At 57.5% G+C, this 18,067-nt stretch overlaps 2 protein-coding genes across 4 annotated transcripts; one reads left to right on the top strand and one right to left on the bottom strand.

The window, feature by feature from the left end:
* Positions 1–1,021: 1,021 nt before the first annotated feature.
* On the bottom strand, positions 1,022–6,741 carry PPP1R14A (protein phosphatase 1 regulatory inhibitor subunit 14A). The gene is made up of 4 exons (XM_059872497.1): positions 6,296–6,741; positions 2,297–2,377; positions 2,157–2,189; positions 1,022–1,414 (listed from the first exon to the last, which is right to left on the bottom strand). The coding sequence occupies exons 1-4, from the start codon at positions 6,650–6,652 to the stop codon at positions 1,322–1,324; spliced, it is 564 nt and encodes a 187-aa protein (XP_059728480.1). The 5' UTR covers positions 6,653–6,741; the 3' UTR covers positions 1,022–1,321.
* Positions 6,742–7,507: 766 nt separating this feature from the next.
* SPINT2 (serine peptidase inhibitor, Kunitz type 2) lies at positions 7,508–16,363 on the top strand. 3 transcript variants are annotated; one of them, XM_059872536.1, is made up of 6 exons: positions 7,508–7,649; positions 8,979–9,155; positions 10,166–10,204; positions 12,022–12,189; positions 13,567–13,608; positions 15,809–16,363. In XM_059872536.1, the coding sequence occupies exons 1-6, from the start codon at positions 7,553–7,555 to the stop codon at positions 15,958–15,960; spliced, it is 675 nt and encodes a 224-aa protein (XP_059728519.1). In that variant the 5' UTR covers positions 7,508–7,552; the 3' UTR covers positions 15,961–16,363. The 3 variants fall into 3 exon arrangements, with proteins under 3 accessions (XP_059728519.1, XP_059728516.1, XP_059728518.1); XM_059872533.1 differs by lacking the exon at positions 15,809–16,363 and adding an exon at positions 14,792–15,168; XM_059872535.1 differs by lacking the exon at positions 15,809–16,363 and adding an exon at positions 14,312–14,604.
* Positions 16,364–18,067: the final 1,704 nt, after the last annotated feature.

Raw genomic sequence — 18,067 nt, 5'->3', positions numbered from 1 at the left:
TTTGAGGAATTTTTCCCCCATTTTTGAGGAATTTTTTTTCCATTTTTGGGGGAATTTTTTTCCCATTTTTGAGGATTTTTCTCCCCATTTTTGGGGAATTTTTTCCCATTTTTGGGGGATTTTTTTCCCCATTTTGGGGATTTTTTTTCCCATTTTTGAGGAATTTTTTCCCCATTTTTGAGGAATGTTTTTCCCATTTTTGATGAATTTTTTCCCATTTTTGGGGGATTTTTTTTCCCATTTCTGAGGATTTTTTCCCCATTTTTGAGGATCTTTTTCCCTTTTTTGAGGCATTTTTTTCCCCATTTTTGAGGATTTTTTCCCCATTTTTGGGAAATTTTTTCCCCATTTTTGAGGGTTTTTTTTCCCATTTTTGAGGAATTTTTTCCCCATTTTTTGAGGAAATTTTTTCCCATTTTTGGGGAATTTTCCCCCATTTTTGGGGAAATTTTTTCCCCATTTTTGAGGAATTTTTTTCCCCATTTTTGAGGAATTTTTCCCCATTTTTGAGGAATTATTTTCCCCATTTTTGGTTTTTTATTTTTTCCCATTTTTGGTTTTTTTCTCCCCAATTTTTCCCGCGGGGCCCCAGCAGGAAATGGGGGGAGGGGAGGGGGGGGGAGGGGCGGCGCTTCCTGCCCAGATGTTCCCAACAGCTGGAACGGGGTGGGGGAGGGGACAAATGTCCCCAAATGTCCCCGAATGTCCCATTGTGGGGGGGGGGGAGGGGGTGACAGAAGTTCCCCTCCCCCATTTTTTATCCCCTCCCCCATCTTTTGTCGCCCCTCCCCCATTTTTTTGTCGCCCCTCCCCCATTTTTTGTCGCCCCTCCCCCATTTTTTTGTCGCCCCTCCCCCCATTTTTTGTCGCCCCTCCCCCCTTTTTAGAGCCCCCTCCCCCCTTCATCATCTCCCCTCCCCCATTTTTAGGATCCCCCAAATTTTGGGGGGTCCCCTCCCCCATTTTTCATCCCCCCTCCCCCATTTTTGGGCCTTCCCCTCCCCCACTCTCCCCTCTCTCATCCCAAATTTTATTCCTTTTATTTTCTGGGGGGGTCCCCTCCCCATTTTTGGGGTCCCCTCCTCATTTTTGGGGTCCCCTCCCCATTTTTGGGGTCCCCTCCCCATTTTGGGGGGTCCCCTCCCCCATTTTTCATCCCCCCCTCCCCCATTTTTGGGGCTTCCCCTCCCCCACTCTCCCCTCTCGCATCCCAAATTTTATTCCTTTTATTTTCTGGGGGGGTCCCCTCCCCATTTTTGGGGTCCCCTCCTCATTTTTTGGGGTCCCCTCCCCCCCTTTTATCCCTGGGGAGGGGGGGGGGTCACGGGGGCTCCTCGTTTTTGGGGAGGGGTCTCTGCAGCAGCCGCTGCTTCGGGAGCCCCTTGAGCAGCGCCAGCAGCTGCGCCACGAACTCCTGCGGGCCAATTACCGCCAATTAACGCTAATGAGCGCTAATGAACCCCCGGGCTCATTAACCCCGCCCCCCCCCGTGAGATAAGGGAGGGGGAGGGGCCCCCCCGGAAGCGCCGCTCGCGCTCGAGGCCGAATTTTTTCGCCTTTTAAAGCCCGGCCGGGATGGGAGCGGGGTGGGGGAGGGGCGGGACCCCCACACCCCTCCCCTCCCCCCCCTCTTTTGCCCCTCCCCCCCCAAATTTTTCCTCCTTTTACCCCTCCCCCACCGTTTTCCCCCCCAAATTTCCCCCTCCTCTCCAATTCCCCCTCCCCCAATTTTCCCCCTCCCCCAGTTTGCCCCTCCCCCCATTTCCCCTCCCCCAGTTTGCCCCTCCCCCCAATTTCCCTCCCCACAATTTGCCCCTCCCCCATTTACCCCCAATTTCCCCTCCCTCAATTTCCCCTCCCCCCAATTGCCCCCCATCTCCCCCTCCCCCCCAATTTGCCCCTCCCCCCTTTTACCCCTCCCCCACAATTCCCCCCTCCCCCCATCTCCTCCTCCCCCACAATTCCCCCTCCCCATCTCCCCCTCCCCCCTCAATTTGCCCCTCCCCCCTTTTACCCCTCCCGCCTTTTGCCCCTCCCCCACAATTCCCCCTCCCCATCTCCCCCTCCCCCCAATTTGCCCCTCCCCCCAATTTTACCCCTCCCCCCCTTTTACCCCTCCCCCACCTCCCCCTCCCCCCCAGTTTCCCCTCCCCCACCTGGGTGTCAGCCGTGCAGGAGCTCAGAATGCCCTGGATGGGAAGGGGTTAATCATCAGGGTGGGGGAGGGGGGGTTGCTGAGGAGGGCTGGGGGAGGGGCCGCGACCCCTCCCTCCCCTCCCCCACCCCCATTCCCCACCTGCAGCTTCCGGGCTCTCTCCTCGTCCGTCTCCAGCTCCAGGAGCTCATCGATGTTCACCTCGTCGGGCATCTCCTGCTCCTGGGGGGGGGCGGGGGGTCACCGACCCCCCCTCAGTGTCCCCAACCCCCCCTCAGTGTCCCCAACCCCCCCTCAGTGTCACCGACCCGCCCTCAGTGTCACCGAACCCCCCGAGAGTCACCGAACCCCCCTCAGTGTCCCCAACCCGCCCTCAGTGTCACCGACCCCCCCTCAGTGTCCCCAACCCCCCCTCAGTGTCCCCAACCCCCCCCGAGGGCCACCGACCCGCCCTCAGTGTCACCGACCCCCCCTCGGGGTCACCGACCCCCCCTCAGTGTCACCGACCCGCCCTCAGGGTCTCCGATCCCCCCTCAGTGTCACCGACCCCCCCACAGTGTCACCGACCCCCCCTCAGTGTCACCGACCCCCCCTCGGGGTCACCGATATCCCCCTCGGGGTCACCGACCCGCCCTCAGTGTCCCCAACCCGCCCTCAGTGTCACCGACCCCCCCTCAGTGTCCCCAACCCGCCCTCAGTGTCACCGATCCCCCCTCAGTGTCACCGACCCCCCCTCGGGGTCACCGATATCCCCCTCGGGGTCACCGACCCGCCCTCAGTGTCACCGACCCCCCCTCAGTGTCCCCAACCCGCCCTCAGTGTCACCGATCCCCCCTCAGTGTCACCGACCCCCCCTCAGTGCCACCGACCCCTCCTCGGGGTCACCGACCCCTCCTCAGGGTCACCGTCCCCCCCTCAGTGTCACCGACCCCTCCTCGGGGTCACCGACCCCCCCTCAGTGTCCCCAACCCCCCTCAGTGTCACCGACCCCTCCTCGGGGTCACCGACCCCTCCTCAGGGTCACCGTCCCCCCCTCAGTGTCACCGACCCCTCCTCGGGGTCACCGACCCCTCCTCAGGGTCACCGTCCCCCCCTCAGTGTCACCGACCCCTCCTCGGGGTCACCGACCCCCCCTCAGTGCCACCGATCCCCCCCGAGTGCCACCGAGCCCCCCTCGGGGTCACCGACCCCCCCTCAGTGTCCCCAACCCCCCTCAGTGTCACCGACCCCCCCTCAGTGTCCCCAACCCCCCCTCAGTGTCACCGAACCTCCCCCCGTGTCCCCGACACCCCCCCAGTGCCACCGACCCCTCCCAAATGTCCCCAACCCCCCCCCAGTGTCACCGACTCCTCCTCAGTGTCCCCATCCCCCCTCAGTGTCACCACTCCCCCCGAATGTCCCCAAACTCCCACCCCAGGATCACTGACCCCCCCCCTCAGTGTCCCCAACCCCCCCGGAATGTCCCCAACCCCCCCCTAGTGTCCCCAACCCCCCCCTCAGTGTCACCGCCCCCCCCTCAGTGTCCCAAGCCCCCCTCAGTGTCCCCAACCCCCCCCTTCAGTGTCCCCGCCCCCCCCGGAATGTCCCCAACCCCCCCAATGTGTCCCCTCCCCCCCCCCCGTCGGTCCCCCCGGGGCTAACGGGGCTCCGGCCCCTCCCCCTCCCTCCATCTGTCCGTTCCCACGGCTGGGGGAGGGGAAGATCCCGCCTGGGATCCTCGGGACTCGGCACCGGCCCGCTCCTGGACCCGCTCCCCGGTCCTGGACCCGCTCCTGGACCCTGTCCCGGTCCCGGTCCCGCTCCTGGACCCATTCCCGGTCCTGGTCCCCGGTCCCGGTCCCATTCCCGGTCCCATTCCCGGTTCCATTCCCGGTTCCCATTCCCGGTCCCTGGTTCCGGTTCCATTCCCGGTTCCCATTCCCGGTCCTGGTCCCATTCCCGGTTCCCATTTCCTGGTCCCGGTTCCGTTCCTGGTCCCACTCCCAGTCCCCGTTCCCGGTCCCGGCTCCGTTCCCGTTCCCATTCCTGACTCTGGTCCCGGTCCCCGGTCCGCCCCCTGGTCCTTGTCTCTTTCCCGGTCCCGGTCCTTGGTCCAGGTCCCCATCCCGGTCCTGGTCCCGTTCCTGGACCCATTCCCGGTTCCCATCCCGGTCCCGGTCCTTGGTCTGGGTCCCCATCCCGGTCCCGGTCTCGTTCTGGTCCATTCCCGGTCCCGGTGCCATTCCCGGTCCCCGTTCCTCCTCCCGGTCCCACTCCCGCTGCAGTTCCCGGTGCCGATCCCGATTTTACTTTCCCCATTCCCGGTCTCATTCCCGGTCCCGGTCCCTGTTCCTTCTCCTGGTCCCGGTCCCGATCCCCGTCCCCACCCCTGGTCCCGGTCCCGGTTCATTTTCCCGGTTCCCGGTCCTGTTCCTGGTCCCTGTCCCCGTTCCCAGTCCCGATCCTGTTCCCGGTCCCGGTCCCTGGTCCATCTCCCGCTCCCGTTCCCGGTCCCCAGTCCTGGTTCCGGTCCATCTCCCGGTCCCGTTCCCGATCCCGGGTCCATCTCCCGGTCCCTTTCCCACTCCCCAGTCCTGGCTCCGGTTCCGATCCCAGTCCCGATCCCGATCCCGGGTCCATCTCCCGGTCCCGTTCCCGCTCCCCAGTCCCGTTCCCGGTCCCTCCCTCTCCCGGTCCTCATTCCCGGTCTCGTTCCCATTTCCCGGTCCTGCTTTCCAGTCCCATTCCCGGTCCCGGTTCCCAGTCCCGCTCCCGGTCCCCAAACCCATCCCCATCCCGTTCCCGGTGCCCCACCCCGGTACCCCTTCCCGCGCCTCCATCCCGGTCCCGTTCCCGGTTCTCATTCCCGTTCCCCGGTACTTTTCCCACGCTTCCATCCCCATCCCGGTCCCGGTCCCGTTCCCTGCGCCTCCATCCCAATTCCCGTTCCCGGTCCCGGTACCATCCCCGGTAGAGCTCCCTGAGCCTCCACTCCTATTCCCGGTCCCGTTCCCGGTTCCGCTGCCCCATCCCCGGTTCCCGGTGCCGTTCCCGGTACCCGTCCCGGTAGAGCTCCCCGAGCTTGCCGTCCATCCACTGCTCCGTGTCGATCCCGTTTACCTCCCCCGTTCCCGGTCCATCCCCGATTCCCGGTTCCCCTGCCCCGTTCCCGGTTTCCACTCCGTCCCCGATTCCCGGTTCCCCTGCCCCATCCCCGGTTCCCGCTCCATCCCCGATTGCCGGTTCCCCTGCCCCATCCCCGGTTCCCGGTTCCCGCTCCATCCCCGATTCCCGGTTCCCCTGCCCCGTTACCGGTTCCCGCTCCATCCCCGATTCCCCGGTTCCCCTGCCCCATCCCCGTTCCCGGTCCATCCCCGATTCCCGGTTCCCCTGCCCCGTTCCCGGTTCCCCCCGCTCCATCCCCGATTCCCCGGTTCCCCTGCCCCGTTACCGGTTCCCGCTCCATCCCCGATTCCCGGTTCCCCTGCCCCATCCCCGGTTCCCGGTGCCGCCCCATCCCCGGTTCCCGGTCCATCCCCGATTCCCGGTTTCTCCCTGCCCCGTTCCCGGTTTCCACTCCGTCCCCGATTCCCGGTTCCCCTGCCCCATCCCCGGTTCCCGGTCCATCCCCGATTCCCGGTTCCCCTGCCCCGTTCCCGGTTCCCGGTGCCGCTCCATCCCCGATTCCCGGTTCCGCTGCCCCCATCTCCGGTTCCCGGTTTCCACTCCGTCCCCGATTCCCGGTTCCGCTGCCCCGTTCCCGGTTCCCGGTGCCGCTCCATCCCCGATTCCCGGTTCCCCTGCCCCATCCCCGGTTCCCGCTCCATCCCCGATTCCCGGTTCCCCTGCCCCGTTCCCGGTTCCCGGTTCCCGGTCCATCCCCGATTCCCGGTTCCCCTGCCCCATCCCCGGTTCCCGCTCCATCCCCGATTCCCGGTTCCCCTGCCCCGTTCCCGGTTCCCGGTGCCGCCCCATCCCCGGTGCCGTTCCATCCCCGATTCCCGGTTCCCCTGCCCCATCCCCGGTTCCCGCTCCATCCCCGATTCCGGTTCCCCTGCCCCGTTCCCGGTTCCTGCTCCATCCCCGATTCCCGGTTCCCCTGCCCCGTTCCCGGTTCCCGGTGCCGCTCCATCCCCGATTCCCGGTCCCGGTCCCCGGTACCCGTCCCCGGTAGAGCTCCCCGAGCCTGCCGTCGATCCACTGCTCGGTGTCCAGCCGCCGCTGCAGCTCCTGCCGGTTGTACTTGACCGTGACCCCGCGCCGCTCGCCGCTGCACTCCGGGCTGCGGCCCGGGGACCCCCGGACCGGCGAGAGCCCCCCCGGGGACCCCTCCCGGCCCGGCGAGAGCCCCCCCGGAGCCCCCCTGCCCGGCGAGAGCCCCGGGGCGGCCCCCCCGGCCCTGCCGCCGCCCCACCCGGTTCGCCGCCATCGCTCGGGACGCGGCGCCGGGGCGGCCGCCGGGGGTAGGGGGCGATGGGCGGTGCCTAAAAGGGCGTGGCATGGGCGTGGCTTAAACATAGAACTGCCCTAAAGCGCCCTCCTATTGCTGGCAGTGGTGTGGGCGGGGCTTAAAGGGGTGTGGTAAGAGGCGTGGCGTGGGCGTGGCTTAGTTTTGGAATGCTTCTGTAGCCCCAAAACCCCCCCAAAAAACGCCGGACCCCAAAAACCCCGCCCCAGAAAAACCCCAACCCCCCCCCGAAGCCCCCAGACCCCAAAACTCCCTAAAAGCTCCCCCAGAAACCCCCAGACCCCCAAACTCCCCCAAAACTCCCTAAAAGCTCCCCCAGAAACCCCCAGACCCCAAAATTCCCCCAAAACTCCCTAAAAGCTCCCCAGAAACCCCCAGACCCCAAAACTCCCTAAAAGCTCCCCCAGAAACCCCCAGACCCCAAAACTCCCCCAAAACACCCTAAAAGCTCCCCCAGAAACCCCCAGACCCCAAAACTCCCCCAAAACTCCCTAAAAGCTCTCCCAGAAACCCCCAGACCCCAAAACTCCCTAAAAGCTCCCCCAGAAACCCCCAGACCCCAAAACTCCCCCAGAATCTCCCCAAAATCCCCCAGACCCCAAAGTCCCCCCAAACCCCCCCAAAGACCTCCCCAGAACCCCCAGACCCCAAACCCACCCCCCAAAATTCCCTAAAATCCCCCAAAATCCCCCCAAACCCTCCAAAGTCCCCCAACAGCCGCGCGATTTCCCGCCTCATATGCAAATGAAGGGGCGTGGCTTCGCGCCAACACCGCCGAGCCGTTCCTATAGCGGGGGTGAACGTTGGGGGCGTGGCTTAACTTTATGGGCGTGGCCTACCCTGCCGTTCCTCCTCCGTGGTTTTTCCGTTTCGCGTGGGCGTGGCCTGCGCGCGCGGTGGGCGTGGCCCCCGCCGGCGCACCTGGGTGACGTCAGCGGCGCTCACCTGCGATGGCGGCGGGGCGGCTCCTCCCGCTGCTGCTGCTGCTCCTGGGGGGCCCGGGGGGCTCCGCGCGGGACCCCCCGAGCGGCCCCGCCGCCCTCGCCGGTACCGGGGGGCGCGGGGGAATTTGGGGGGGATTTTGGGGGGGATTTGGGGGGTCCCGGGGGACGTTTGGGGGGTCCCTGGGGAGGATTTGGGGGGTCCTGGGGGGGATTTGGGGGAGCTTTGGGGGGTCCTGGGGGGCATTTGCGGGAGGTTTGGAGGAGGTTTGGGGGGTCTTGGAGGGGGTTTGGGGGGTCCTGGGGACTTTTGGGGGGTCCTGGAAGCTCCTGGGGGGGATTTGGGGGGTCCTGGAGAGGTTTGGGGGAAATTTGGGGGGGTCCTGGGGACTTCTGGGGGGTCCTGGAAGCTCCTGGGGGGGATTTGGGGGGTCCTGGGGACTTTTGGGGGGGATTTGGGGGGTCCTGAGGGAGTTTTGGGGGGTCCTGGAAGCTCCTGGGGGGGATTTGGGGGGTCCTGGAGAGGTTTGGGGGAAAATTGGGGGGTCCTGGGGACTTTTGGGGGGGATTTGGGGGGTCCTGAGGGAGTTTTGGGGGGTCCTGGAAGCTCCTGGGGGGGATTTGGGGGGTCCTGGAGAGGTTTGGGGGAAAATTGGGGGGTCCTGAGGGAGTTTTGGGGGGGATTTGGGGGGTCCCGGGCGGGTTTTGGAGGATCCCAGAGAGGATTTTGGGGTTTCCCAGGAAGGATTTGGGCGGGATCCCGAATTTTGGGGGGGGGTCCCGAATTTTGGGGAGATCCCGAATTTTGGGGGGGGGTCCCAGGAAGGATTTCGGGGTCGGTAACGGCTCTGTTCCGCAGCCCGGTGCCGGTTACCGGCTCTCAGAGTGGATTTTGGGGTGAATTTGGGATTTTTCGGGGTCGGTAACGGGTGTTTCCCCCAGCCCGGTGCCGGTTACCGGCGCTCAGGATGGATTTGGGGTGAATTTGGGGTTTTTCGGGGTCGGTAACGGGTCCGTTCCGCAGCCCGGTGCCGGTTACCGGCGCTCAGGATGGATTTGGGGTGAATTTGGGGTTTTTGGGGGTCGGTAACGGGTGTTTCCCCCAGCCCGGTGCCGGTTACCGGCGCTCAGGGTGGATTTGGGGTGAATTTGGGGTTTTTGGGGGTCGGTAACGGGTGTTTCCCCCAGCCCGGTGCCGGTTACCGGCGCTCAGGATGGATTTGGGGTGAATTTGGGATTTTTGGGGGTCGGTAACGGGTGTTTCCCCCAGCCCGGTGCCGGTTACCGGCTCTCAGAGTGGATTTTGGGGTGAATTTGGGGTTTTTGGGGGTCGGTAACGGCTCCGTTCCGCAGCCCGGTGCCGGTTACCGGCTCTCAGGATGGATTTGGGGTGAATTTGGGGTTTTTGGGGGTCGGTAACGGGTGTTTCCCCCAGCCCGGTGCCGGTTACCGGCGCTCACCGGCCGCTGCCGCGCCTCCATCCCGCGCTGGTTTTTCAACGCCTCCTCCGGGAGCTGCGAGAGTTTCGTGTTCGGCGGCTGCGGCGGCAACGGGAACAACTTCGGGAGCGAACGGGAGTGCCGGGAGAGCTGCGGGGAGACACCGGGCACCGGTGAGCACCGGGAAATAACGGGGAGAACCGGGGGAAACCGGGAAATAACGGGGACAACCGGGAGGGACCGGGAAATACCGGGGGAATACCGCAACAGCTTCGGGAGTGCCGGGAGAGCTGCGGGGGGACACCGGGCACGGGTGAGCACCGGGAGGGACCGGGGGGAACCGGGAAATACCGGGAGGGACTGGGAAATCTAACGGGGAATAGCGGGAAATAACGGGAACTAGCGGGAGGGGCCGGGGAGGAACCGGGAAATACCGGGAGGGACCGGGAGACACCGGAAAGGGACCGGGAGGGGGAGGGGCCGGGATTTGGAATATTTTGATGCCCAAACCCACCCGGATCGGTGCCGGGTTTCCCCATTTTTCCCCCATTTTCCCCGTTTTTCCCCATTTTCCCAATTTTTTCCTAATTTCCCCCCATTTTCTCCCCATTTTCTCCCCATTTTCCCCCATTTTCCCCCCATTTCCCCCCCTTTTTTCCCATTTTTTCCCATTTCCCCCCATTTTTTCTCATTTTCGCAAATTTTTTTCTAATTTTTCCCAATTTTCTCCCCATTTCCCCCCATTCTCCCCCATTTTTCCCCATTTTTTTTCTCAATTTCACAATTTTTTTCTAAATTTTCCCCATTTTCCCAATTTTTTCCTAATTTTCCCCCATTTTCTCCCCATTTTCCCCAATTTTCTCCCCATTTTCCCCCATTTTCCCCCATTTTTTTCTCATTTTCACAAATTTTTTCTAATTTCTCCCCATTTTTCCCAATTTTTTCCTAATTTCCCCCCATTTCCCCCCCCATTTTTCCCCCATTTCCCCCATTTTTCCCCATTTTTCCCCCATTTCCCCCATTTTTCCCCATTTTTCCCCATTTTTCCCCCATTTCCCCCATTTTTCCCCATTTTTCCCCCATTTCCCCCATTTTTCCCCCATTTCCCCCATTTTCCCTCATTTTTCCCCATTTTCCCCCATTTTCCCCCATTTTTTTCCCATTTTTCCCCATTTTCCCGCAGCTCCCTCCAGCCCTGCCAGCACCAACTCCACCTTGGCAGGTAACGCCACCTTTGGGGCGAATTCTGCAGAATTTGGGGCTTGGTTTGGAAATGTTGAGTTCTGAAGGGGAAATTTTGGGTTTTGAAGGGAAAATTTTGCATTTCCAAGGGGAAATTTTGAGTTTTGAGGTGGGAATTTTGAGTTTTGAGGTGGGAATTTTGGGTTTTGAAGGGGAAATTTTGAGTTTTGAAGGGGAAATTTTGGGTTTTGAAGTGGAAATTTTGGGTTTCCATGGGGAAATTTTGAGTTTTGAAGTGGAAATTTTGCATTTCCAAGGGGAAATTTTGAGTTTTGAGGTTGGAATTTTGGGTTTTCAAGGGAAAATTTGCATTTCCAAGGGGAAATTTTGAGTTTTGAAGTGGAAATTTTGAGTTTTGAGGTGGGAATTTTGGGTTTTGAGGTGGATATTTTGGGTTTTCAAGGGGAAATTTTGCATTTCCAAGGGGAAATTTTGAGGTTTGAGGTGGGAATTTTGGGTTTTGAAGGGGAAATTTTGGGTTTTCAAGGGAAAATTTTGCATTTCCAAGGGGAAATTTTGAGTGTTGAGGTGGAAATTTTGGGTTTTGAGGTGGGAATTTTGATTTTTGAAGTGGAAATTTTGCGTTTTGAAGTGGAAATTTGGGGTTTTTTGGGGTGAATTCTGTATTTTGGTGCCCCCCAGAGCTGTGCTCGGCCCCGCCGGTGACGGGGCAGCTTGAGGTGAAAATTTTGAGTTTCGAAGTGGAAATTTTGGGTTTTCAAGGGGAAATTTTGGGTTTTGAAGTGGAAATTTTGACTTTTGAGGTGGGAATTTTGGGTTTTCAAGGGGAAATTTTGGGTTTTCAAGGGGAAATTTGCATTTCCAAGGGGAAATTTTGAGTTTTGAGGTGGGAATTTTGGTTTTTTTTTTGGGGTGAATTCTGTATTTTGGTGCCCCCCAGAGCTGTGCTCGGCCCCGCCGGTGACGGGGCAGCTTGAAGTGAAAATTTTGAGTTTCGAAGTGGAAATTTTGCATTTCCAAGGGGAAATTTTGACTTTTGAGGTGGGAATTTTGGGTTTTCAAGGGGAAATTTTGGGTTTCGAGGTGGGAATTTTGGGTTTTGAGGTGGAAATTTTGGGTTTCGAGGTGGGAATTTTGGGTTTTTTTGGGGTGAATTCTGTATTTTGTTGCCCCCAGAGCTGTGCTCGGCCCCGCTGGTGACGGGGCAGCTTGAAGTGAAAATTTTGAGTTTTGAAGTGAAAATTTTGGGGTTTGAAGTGGAAATTTTGACTTTTGAGGTGGAAATTTTGCATTTCCAAGGGGAAATTTTGGGGTTTGAGGTGGGAATGTTGGGTTTTTTTGGGGTGAATTCTGTATTTTGTTGCTGCCCAGAGCTGTGCTCGGCCCCGCCGGTGACGGGGAAGCTTGAAGTGAAAATTTTGAGTTTCGAAGTGGAAATTTTGGGTTTTCAAGGGAAAATTTGAGTTTTGAGGTGGAAATTTTGGGTTTCGAGGTGGAAATTTTGGGTTTTGAAGGGGAAATTTTGACTTTTGAGGTGGGAATTTTGGGTTTTCAAGGGGAAATTTTGGGTTTCGAGGTGGAAATTTTGAGTTTTGAAGGGGAAATTTTGAGTTTTGAGGTTGGAATTTTGGGTTTTCAAGGGAAAATTTGCATTTCCAAGGGGAAATTTTGAGTTTTGAAGTGAAAATTTTGGGTTTTGAAGTGGAAATTTTGGGTTTTGAGGTGGAAATTTTGATTTTTGAAGGAGAAATTTTGCATTTCCAAGGGGAAATTTTGAGTTTCGAGGTGGGAATTTTTGTTTTTTTGGGGTGAATTCTGTATTTTGGTGCCGCCCAGAGCTGTGCTCGGCCCCGCCGGTGACGGGCCCGTGCCGGGCGGCGTTCCCGCGCTGGTTTTACGTCCCGGCGGAGAAATCGTGCCGCGAGTTCACCTACGGCGGCTGCCGCGGCAACGCCAACAACCACCGCGACGAGCGCGAGTGCCTGCGCCGCTGCCGGCCCCAGGGTGAGCCCCTCGCACCCAAAATCCTCTCCTTTCGACCCAAAAATCCTCCCCGAGACGGGGAAACCGGAGGGGAGATTTAGGGGGAAAGCGCCAGAAATTGGCGGGAAAATCGCGAGCGGGTTAAAGAAAAATTTGTGCTGAAATTCCGCAAAAATTTGCCACGAAATCCGCGGAATTTTGCCCTGGAGTGCCTCAAAAATTTGCCCAGAAATTCCTCAAAAGTTTGCTCTGAAGTTCCCAAAAAATTTGCCACAAAATTCCTCGAAAATTTGCCCCAAAATCCCCAAAAATTTGCCCTAAAATTCCTCAAAAATTTACCCCAAATTCCCCAAAAATTTGCCCCAAAAATCCCCAAAAATTTGCCCTGGAGTTCCTCAAAAATTTGCCCTGAAATTCCTCAAAAATTGCCCTAAACTTCCTCCAAAATTCACCCCAAATTCCTCAAAAATTTGCCCCAAAAATTTGCCCCAAAATCCCCCAAAATTTGCCCCAAAAATCCCAAAAATTTTGCCCTGAAATTCCTCAAAAATTTGCCCCAAATTCCACAAAAATTTGCCCCAAAATTTGCCCCAAAATCCCCAAAAATTTGCCCCAAAATTCCCAAAAAATTTGCCACAAAATTCCTCAAAAATTTGCCCTGAAATTCCTCAAAAATTTACCCCAAAATCCCCTAAAATTTGCCCCAAAAATCCCCCAAAAATTTTACCCTGAAATTCCTCAAAATTTGCCCTAAAATTCCTCAAAAATTTACCCCAAATTCCTCAAAAATTTGCCCCAAAAATCCCAAAAAATTTTACCCTGAAATTCCTCAAAAATCTGCCCTGAAATTCCTCAAAAATTTACCCCAAATTCCTCAAAAATTTGCCCCAAAAATTTGCCCCAAAGTCCCCAAAATTTGCCCCAAAAATTCTAAAAAATTTGCCCTGAAATCCCTCAAAAATTTGCCCTGAAATTCCTCAAAAATTTACCCCAAATACCCCAAAAATCTGCCCCAAAAATCCTAAAAGTTTTACCCTGAAATTCCTCAAAAATTTATCCCAAAATTCCCCAAAAAAATTGCCCTGAAATTCCTCAAAAATTTATCCCGAAATCCCCAAAATTTGCTCTGAAGTTCTCCAAAAATTTGCCCCAAAATTTGCCCCAAATCCCCCCCAAAATTTACCCCCAAATCCCCCAAAGTTTTGCCACAAAATTTCCAAAAAATTGCCCCAAAACCTGCCCCAAAAGTCCCCAGAATTTGCCCCAAAATTGTCCCAAAATCCCCAAAAATTTGCCCCAAAATTCCCCAAAAATTTGCCCTGAAATTGTCCCCAAATCCCCCAAATTTGTCCCAAAATTTGTCCCCAAATGCCCCAAATTTGTCCCTTTCTCCCCCAGGTGATTTCGGCGACGAATTCCAGAGATTCTTCTCCTCCAAAGGTGACCTCGGGGTGTCCCCAAATGTCCCCAAATGTCCCCAAATCCCCCCTGAATGTCCCCAAATCCCCCCTGGATGTCCCCAAATGTCCCCAAATCCCCCCTGGATGTCCCCAAATCCCCCCAGAATGTCCCCAAATCCCCCCCAAATGTCCCCAAATGTCCCCAAATGTCCCCAAATGTCCCCAAATCCGACCCATTCCCCTCAGTGCCCCCCAGCGTCCCCAAATGTCCCCAAATGTCCCCAAATCCCCCCCAAAATGTCCCCAAATCCTCCTCAGTGTCCCCCCAAATGTCCCCAAATGCCCCCTCCAAATGTCCCCAAATCCCTCCCAGTGTCCCTGTCCTCATCCCTGTCCCCATCCTGGGGTGTCCCTGTCCCCATCCTGGGGTGTCCCTGTCCCCATCCTGGGATGTCCCCATGTCCCCAGGGGTGTCCCCATGTCCCCAAGAGGTGTCCCTGTCCCCATTTTGGGGTGTCCCTGTCCCCATTTTGGGATGTCCCTGACCCCAGTTCTGTCCCCAGGGCTGGCGCTGGTGGCCGCGGTGGCCCTGGTGATGTCCCTGTCCCCATTTTGGGATGTCCCTGACCCCAATTCTGTCCCCAGGGCTGGCGCTGGTGGCCGCGGTGGCCGCAGGGCTGAGCCTGGGGATGTCCCTGTCCCCATGTCCCCAGGGATGTCCCTGACCCCAGTTCTGTCCCCAGGGCTGGCGCTGGTGGCCCTGGTGGCCCTGGTGGCCGCGGTGGCCGCAGGGCTGAGCCTGGGGGTGTCCCTGTCCCCAAGGGGTGTCCCTGTCCCCATTTTGGGGTGTCCCTGTCCCCAAGGCGTGTCCCTGACCCCAGTTCTGTCCCCAGGGCTGGCGCTGGTGGCCCTGGTGGCCCTGGTGGCCGCGGTGGCCGCAGGGCTGAGCCTGGGGGTGTCCCCATGTCCCCAAGGGGTGTCCCTGTCCCCATTTTGGGGTGTCCCTGTCCCCAAGGCGTGTCCCTGACCCCAGTTCTGTCCCCAGGGCTGGCGCTGGTGGCCGCGGTGGCCCTGGTGGCCGCGGTGGCCCTGGGGGTGTCCCTGTCCCCAGGGGTGTCCCTGTCCCCATCCTGGGGTGTCCCCATGTCCCCATTTGTGTCCCTGACCCCATTTTGGGGTGTCCCTGTCCCCAGGGATGTCCCTGACCCCATTTGTGTCCCCAGGGCTGGCGCTGGTGGCCGCGGTGGCCCTGGTGGCCGCGGTGGCCGCGGGGCTGAGCCTGGGGGTGTCCCTGTCCCCAAGGCGTGTCCCTGACCCCAAGGGGATGTCCCCATGTCCCCATTTTGGGGTGTCCCTGTCCCCAAGGCGTGTCCCTGACCCCATTTGTGTCCCCAGGGCTGGCGCTGGTGGCCGCGGTGGCCCTGGTGGCCGCGGTGGCCCTGGTGGTGTCCCCATGTCCCAAGGGATGTCCCTGACCCCAGTTCTGTCCCCAGGGCTGGCGCTGGTGGCCGCGGTGGCCCTGGTGGCCGCGGTGGCCGCGGGGCTGAGCCTGGGGATGTCCCCATGTCCCCAGGGATGTCCCTGACCCCAATTCTGTCCCCAGGGCTGGCGCTGGTGGCCGCGGTGGCCCTGGTGGCCGCGGTGGCCGCGGGGCTGAGCCTGGTGGTGTCCCCATGTCCCCAAGGGGTGTCCCTGTCCCCATCCTGGGATGTCCCTGTCCCCAGGGGTGTCCCTGTCCCGTTTTGGGATGTCCCTGACCCCAGTTCTGTCCCCAGGGCTGGTGCTGGTGGCCGCGGTGGCCCTGGTGGCCGCGATGGCCGCGGGGCTGAGCCTGGGGGTGTCCCCATGTCCCCAAGGGGTGTCCCTGACCCCATTTGTGTCCCCAGGGCTGGCGCTGGTGGCCGCGGTGGCCCTGGTGGTGTCCCTGTCCCCAGGGATGTCCCTGACCCCATTTGTGTCCCCAGGGCTGGCGCTGGTGGCCGCGGTGGCCCTGGTGGTGTCCCTGTCCCCAGGGATGTCCCTGACCCCATTTGTGTCCCCAGGGCTGGCGCTGGTGGCCGCGGTGGCCCTGGTGGCCGCGGTGGCCGTGGTGGCCCTGGTGGTGTCCCCATGTCCCCAAGGCGTGTCCCTGACCCCAGTTCTGTCCCCAGGGCTGGCCCTGGTGGCCGCGGTGGCCGTGGTGGCCCTGGTGGTGTCCCCATGTCCCCAAGGCGTGTCCCTGACCCCATTTGTGTCCCCAGGGCTGGCGCTGGTGGCCGCGGTGGCCCTGGTGGCCGCGGTGGCCGCGGGGCTGAGGCTGGCGCGGAGCCGCTGCCGGGGGACGCCGCGAGCGCCGGGAGCCGCCGGGGGCGAGGACCGCGAGCGCCTGATGAAGGAGCCCTACCCGGCCTGAGAGCCCCAAAAGGGCCCCGAATCAGCCCAAAAAATGGCCCCAAATCCCCCAAAATCTGCCCAAAAACAAAGCCCCCAAAAACCCCCGGGAGCCTCCCGCAGCCGCCGCTGCCGCCGCTGATTTTTAGGGATTTTTGGAGGGAATAAATGGAATTTTGGGAGAGGTGGGTGGGGGAAAATACCCTAAAAAAACCCCAAAAAATCTCAAAAAATTCCCCAAAAAATCCCCCATAATTTTAAAAAATAATTTAAAAAATTATAATTAAAAAAACCACAAAAATTCCCCCAAAAAAACCCCAAAATCCCCCAAAAATTCCCCAAAATCTCCTCCCCGAGCCGCTCCTGGCAATGATCCAGGCTCTGATTTTTAGTGATTTTTGTAGGGAATAAATGGAATTTTGGGAGAGGGTGGGTGGGGAAAAAAAACCTAAAAAAACCCAAAAAATTCCCCAAAAAATTCCCCAAAAAATCCCCCAAAAATTAAAAAAAAATTTAAAAATTATAATTAAAAAAAAAAAAAAAATTCCCCCCAAAAAAACCCAAATTCCCCCCAAAATGCCCCAAAATCTCCTCCCAAAACCACTCCTGGCGATGATCCAGGCTCTGATTTTTAGTGATTTTTGTAGGGAATAAATGGAATTTTGGGGAAGGGGGGGTGGGGAAAAAAAACCTAAAAAAACCCAAAAAAAAACCCCAAAAAATCCCCCAAAAATCCTAAAAATTTGTGGCGTCCCCTCCCCTTTTCTCACCCGGATTTTTGGAATTTTTTTTATTTTTGGGGGATTTTTTGGGGATTTTTGGGGGATTTTTTTGGAATTTTTGGGGACATTTTGGGGATTTTTTGGGATTTTTTTTTGGGATTTTTTGGGATTTTTTGGGGATTTTTGGGGGGATTTTTTGGGATTTTTGGGTTTTTTTTTTGGTTTTTGTTTTTTTTTCGGGGTCCTCACCCCCCGGGTTTGTGTGATTTTAGGGGGGAGGGGGGAATTTGTGATTTTTGGGTGCAATCGAGGCGATTTTGGGGTTCGGGAATCATTGGGGGAGGGTTTTTTGGGGTTTTTTTTTTTTTTTTTTTTACATTCCAGGGATTTGTTGGAATAAAGGGAAAATCGGAACCCCAGAAACCCCAAATTCCTGAGCAGCCCCCCCAAAAAAATCCAAACCTCGGAGCCCCTCCCCTTGCTCTGGGGGAAAAATGGGAATTTTGGGGAAAAAATGGGAATTTTGGGGGGAAAAAATGGGAATTTTGGGGGGAAAAAATGGGAATTTTGGGGGAAAAATGGGAATTTTGGGGAAAAAAATGGGAATTTTGGGGGGGAAAATGGGAATTTGGGAGGAGGAAAAATTGGTTTTTTGGGGAAAAAATTTGGGGTTTTTGGGGAAAATGGGATTTTGTGGGGAGAAATGGGAATTTTGGGGAAAAATGGGAATTTTTGGGCAAAAAAAGGGATCTGGGAGGAGGAAAAATGGTTTTTTTTGTGGGAAAAATTGGGGTTTTTGAGGAAAAATGGGATTTTGTGGGAGAAAAATGGGAATTTTAGGGAAAAAATGGGAATTTTGGGGGGGAAAATGGGAATTTTGGGGAAAATGGGAGTTTTGGGGCAAAAAAAGGGATTTGGGAGGAGGAAAAATGGGGTTTTTTGGGAAAAATTTTGGGTTTTTTTGGGAAAAATGGGATTTTGTGGGGAAAAAATGGGAATTTTGGGGAAAAAAAGGGAATTTTGGGGCAAAAAATGGGATCTGGGAGGAGGAAAAATAGATTTTTTGGGGAAAAAAATTGGGGTTTTGGGGAAAAATGGGATTTTGTGGGGAAAAAATGGGAATTTTGGGGCCAAAAATCGGAATTTTGGGGAAAAAAATGGGATCTGGGAGGAGGAAAAATGGATTTTTTGGGGAAAAAATTGGGATTTTGGGGGAAAAATGGGATTTTTTTTGGTGGGGGAAATGGGGTTTTTTGGAGGAAATGGGGTTTGGGATTTGGGGGGAAAAATGGGAATTTTGGGGGGAAAAAATGGGAATTTTGGGGGGGTGAAATGGGAATTTTGGGGGGAAAAAATGGGAATTTGGGGGGGGTGAAATGGGAATTTTGGGGAGGTGAAATGGGAATT

This window comes from Haemorhous mexicanus, chromosome 36, assembly GCF_027477595.1.
Source record: "Haemorhous mexicanus isolate bHaeMex1 chromosome 36, bHaeMex1.pri, whole genome shotgun sequence".
In the NCBI taxonomy this organism is placed as follows: Eukaryota; Metazoa; Chordata; class Aves; order Passeriformes; family Fringillidae; genus Haemorhous; species Haemorhous mexicanus.
The sequence above is the reverse complement of the archived record's forward strand: the minus strand, read 5'-3'. Positions and strand labels throughout refer to the sequence as shown.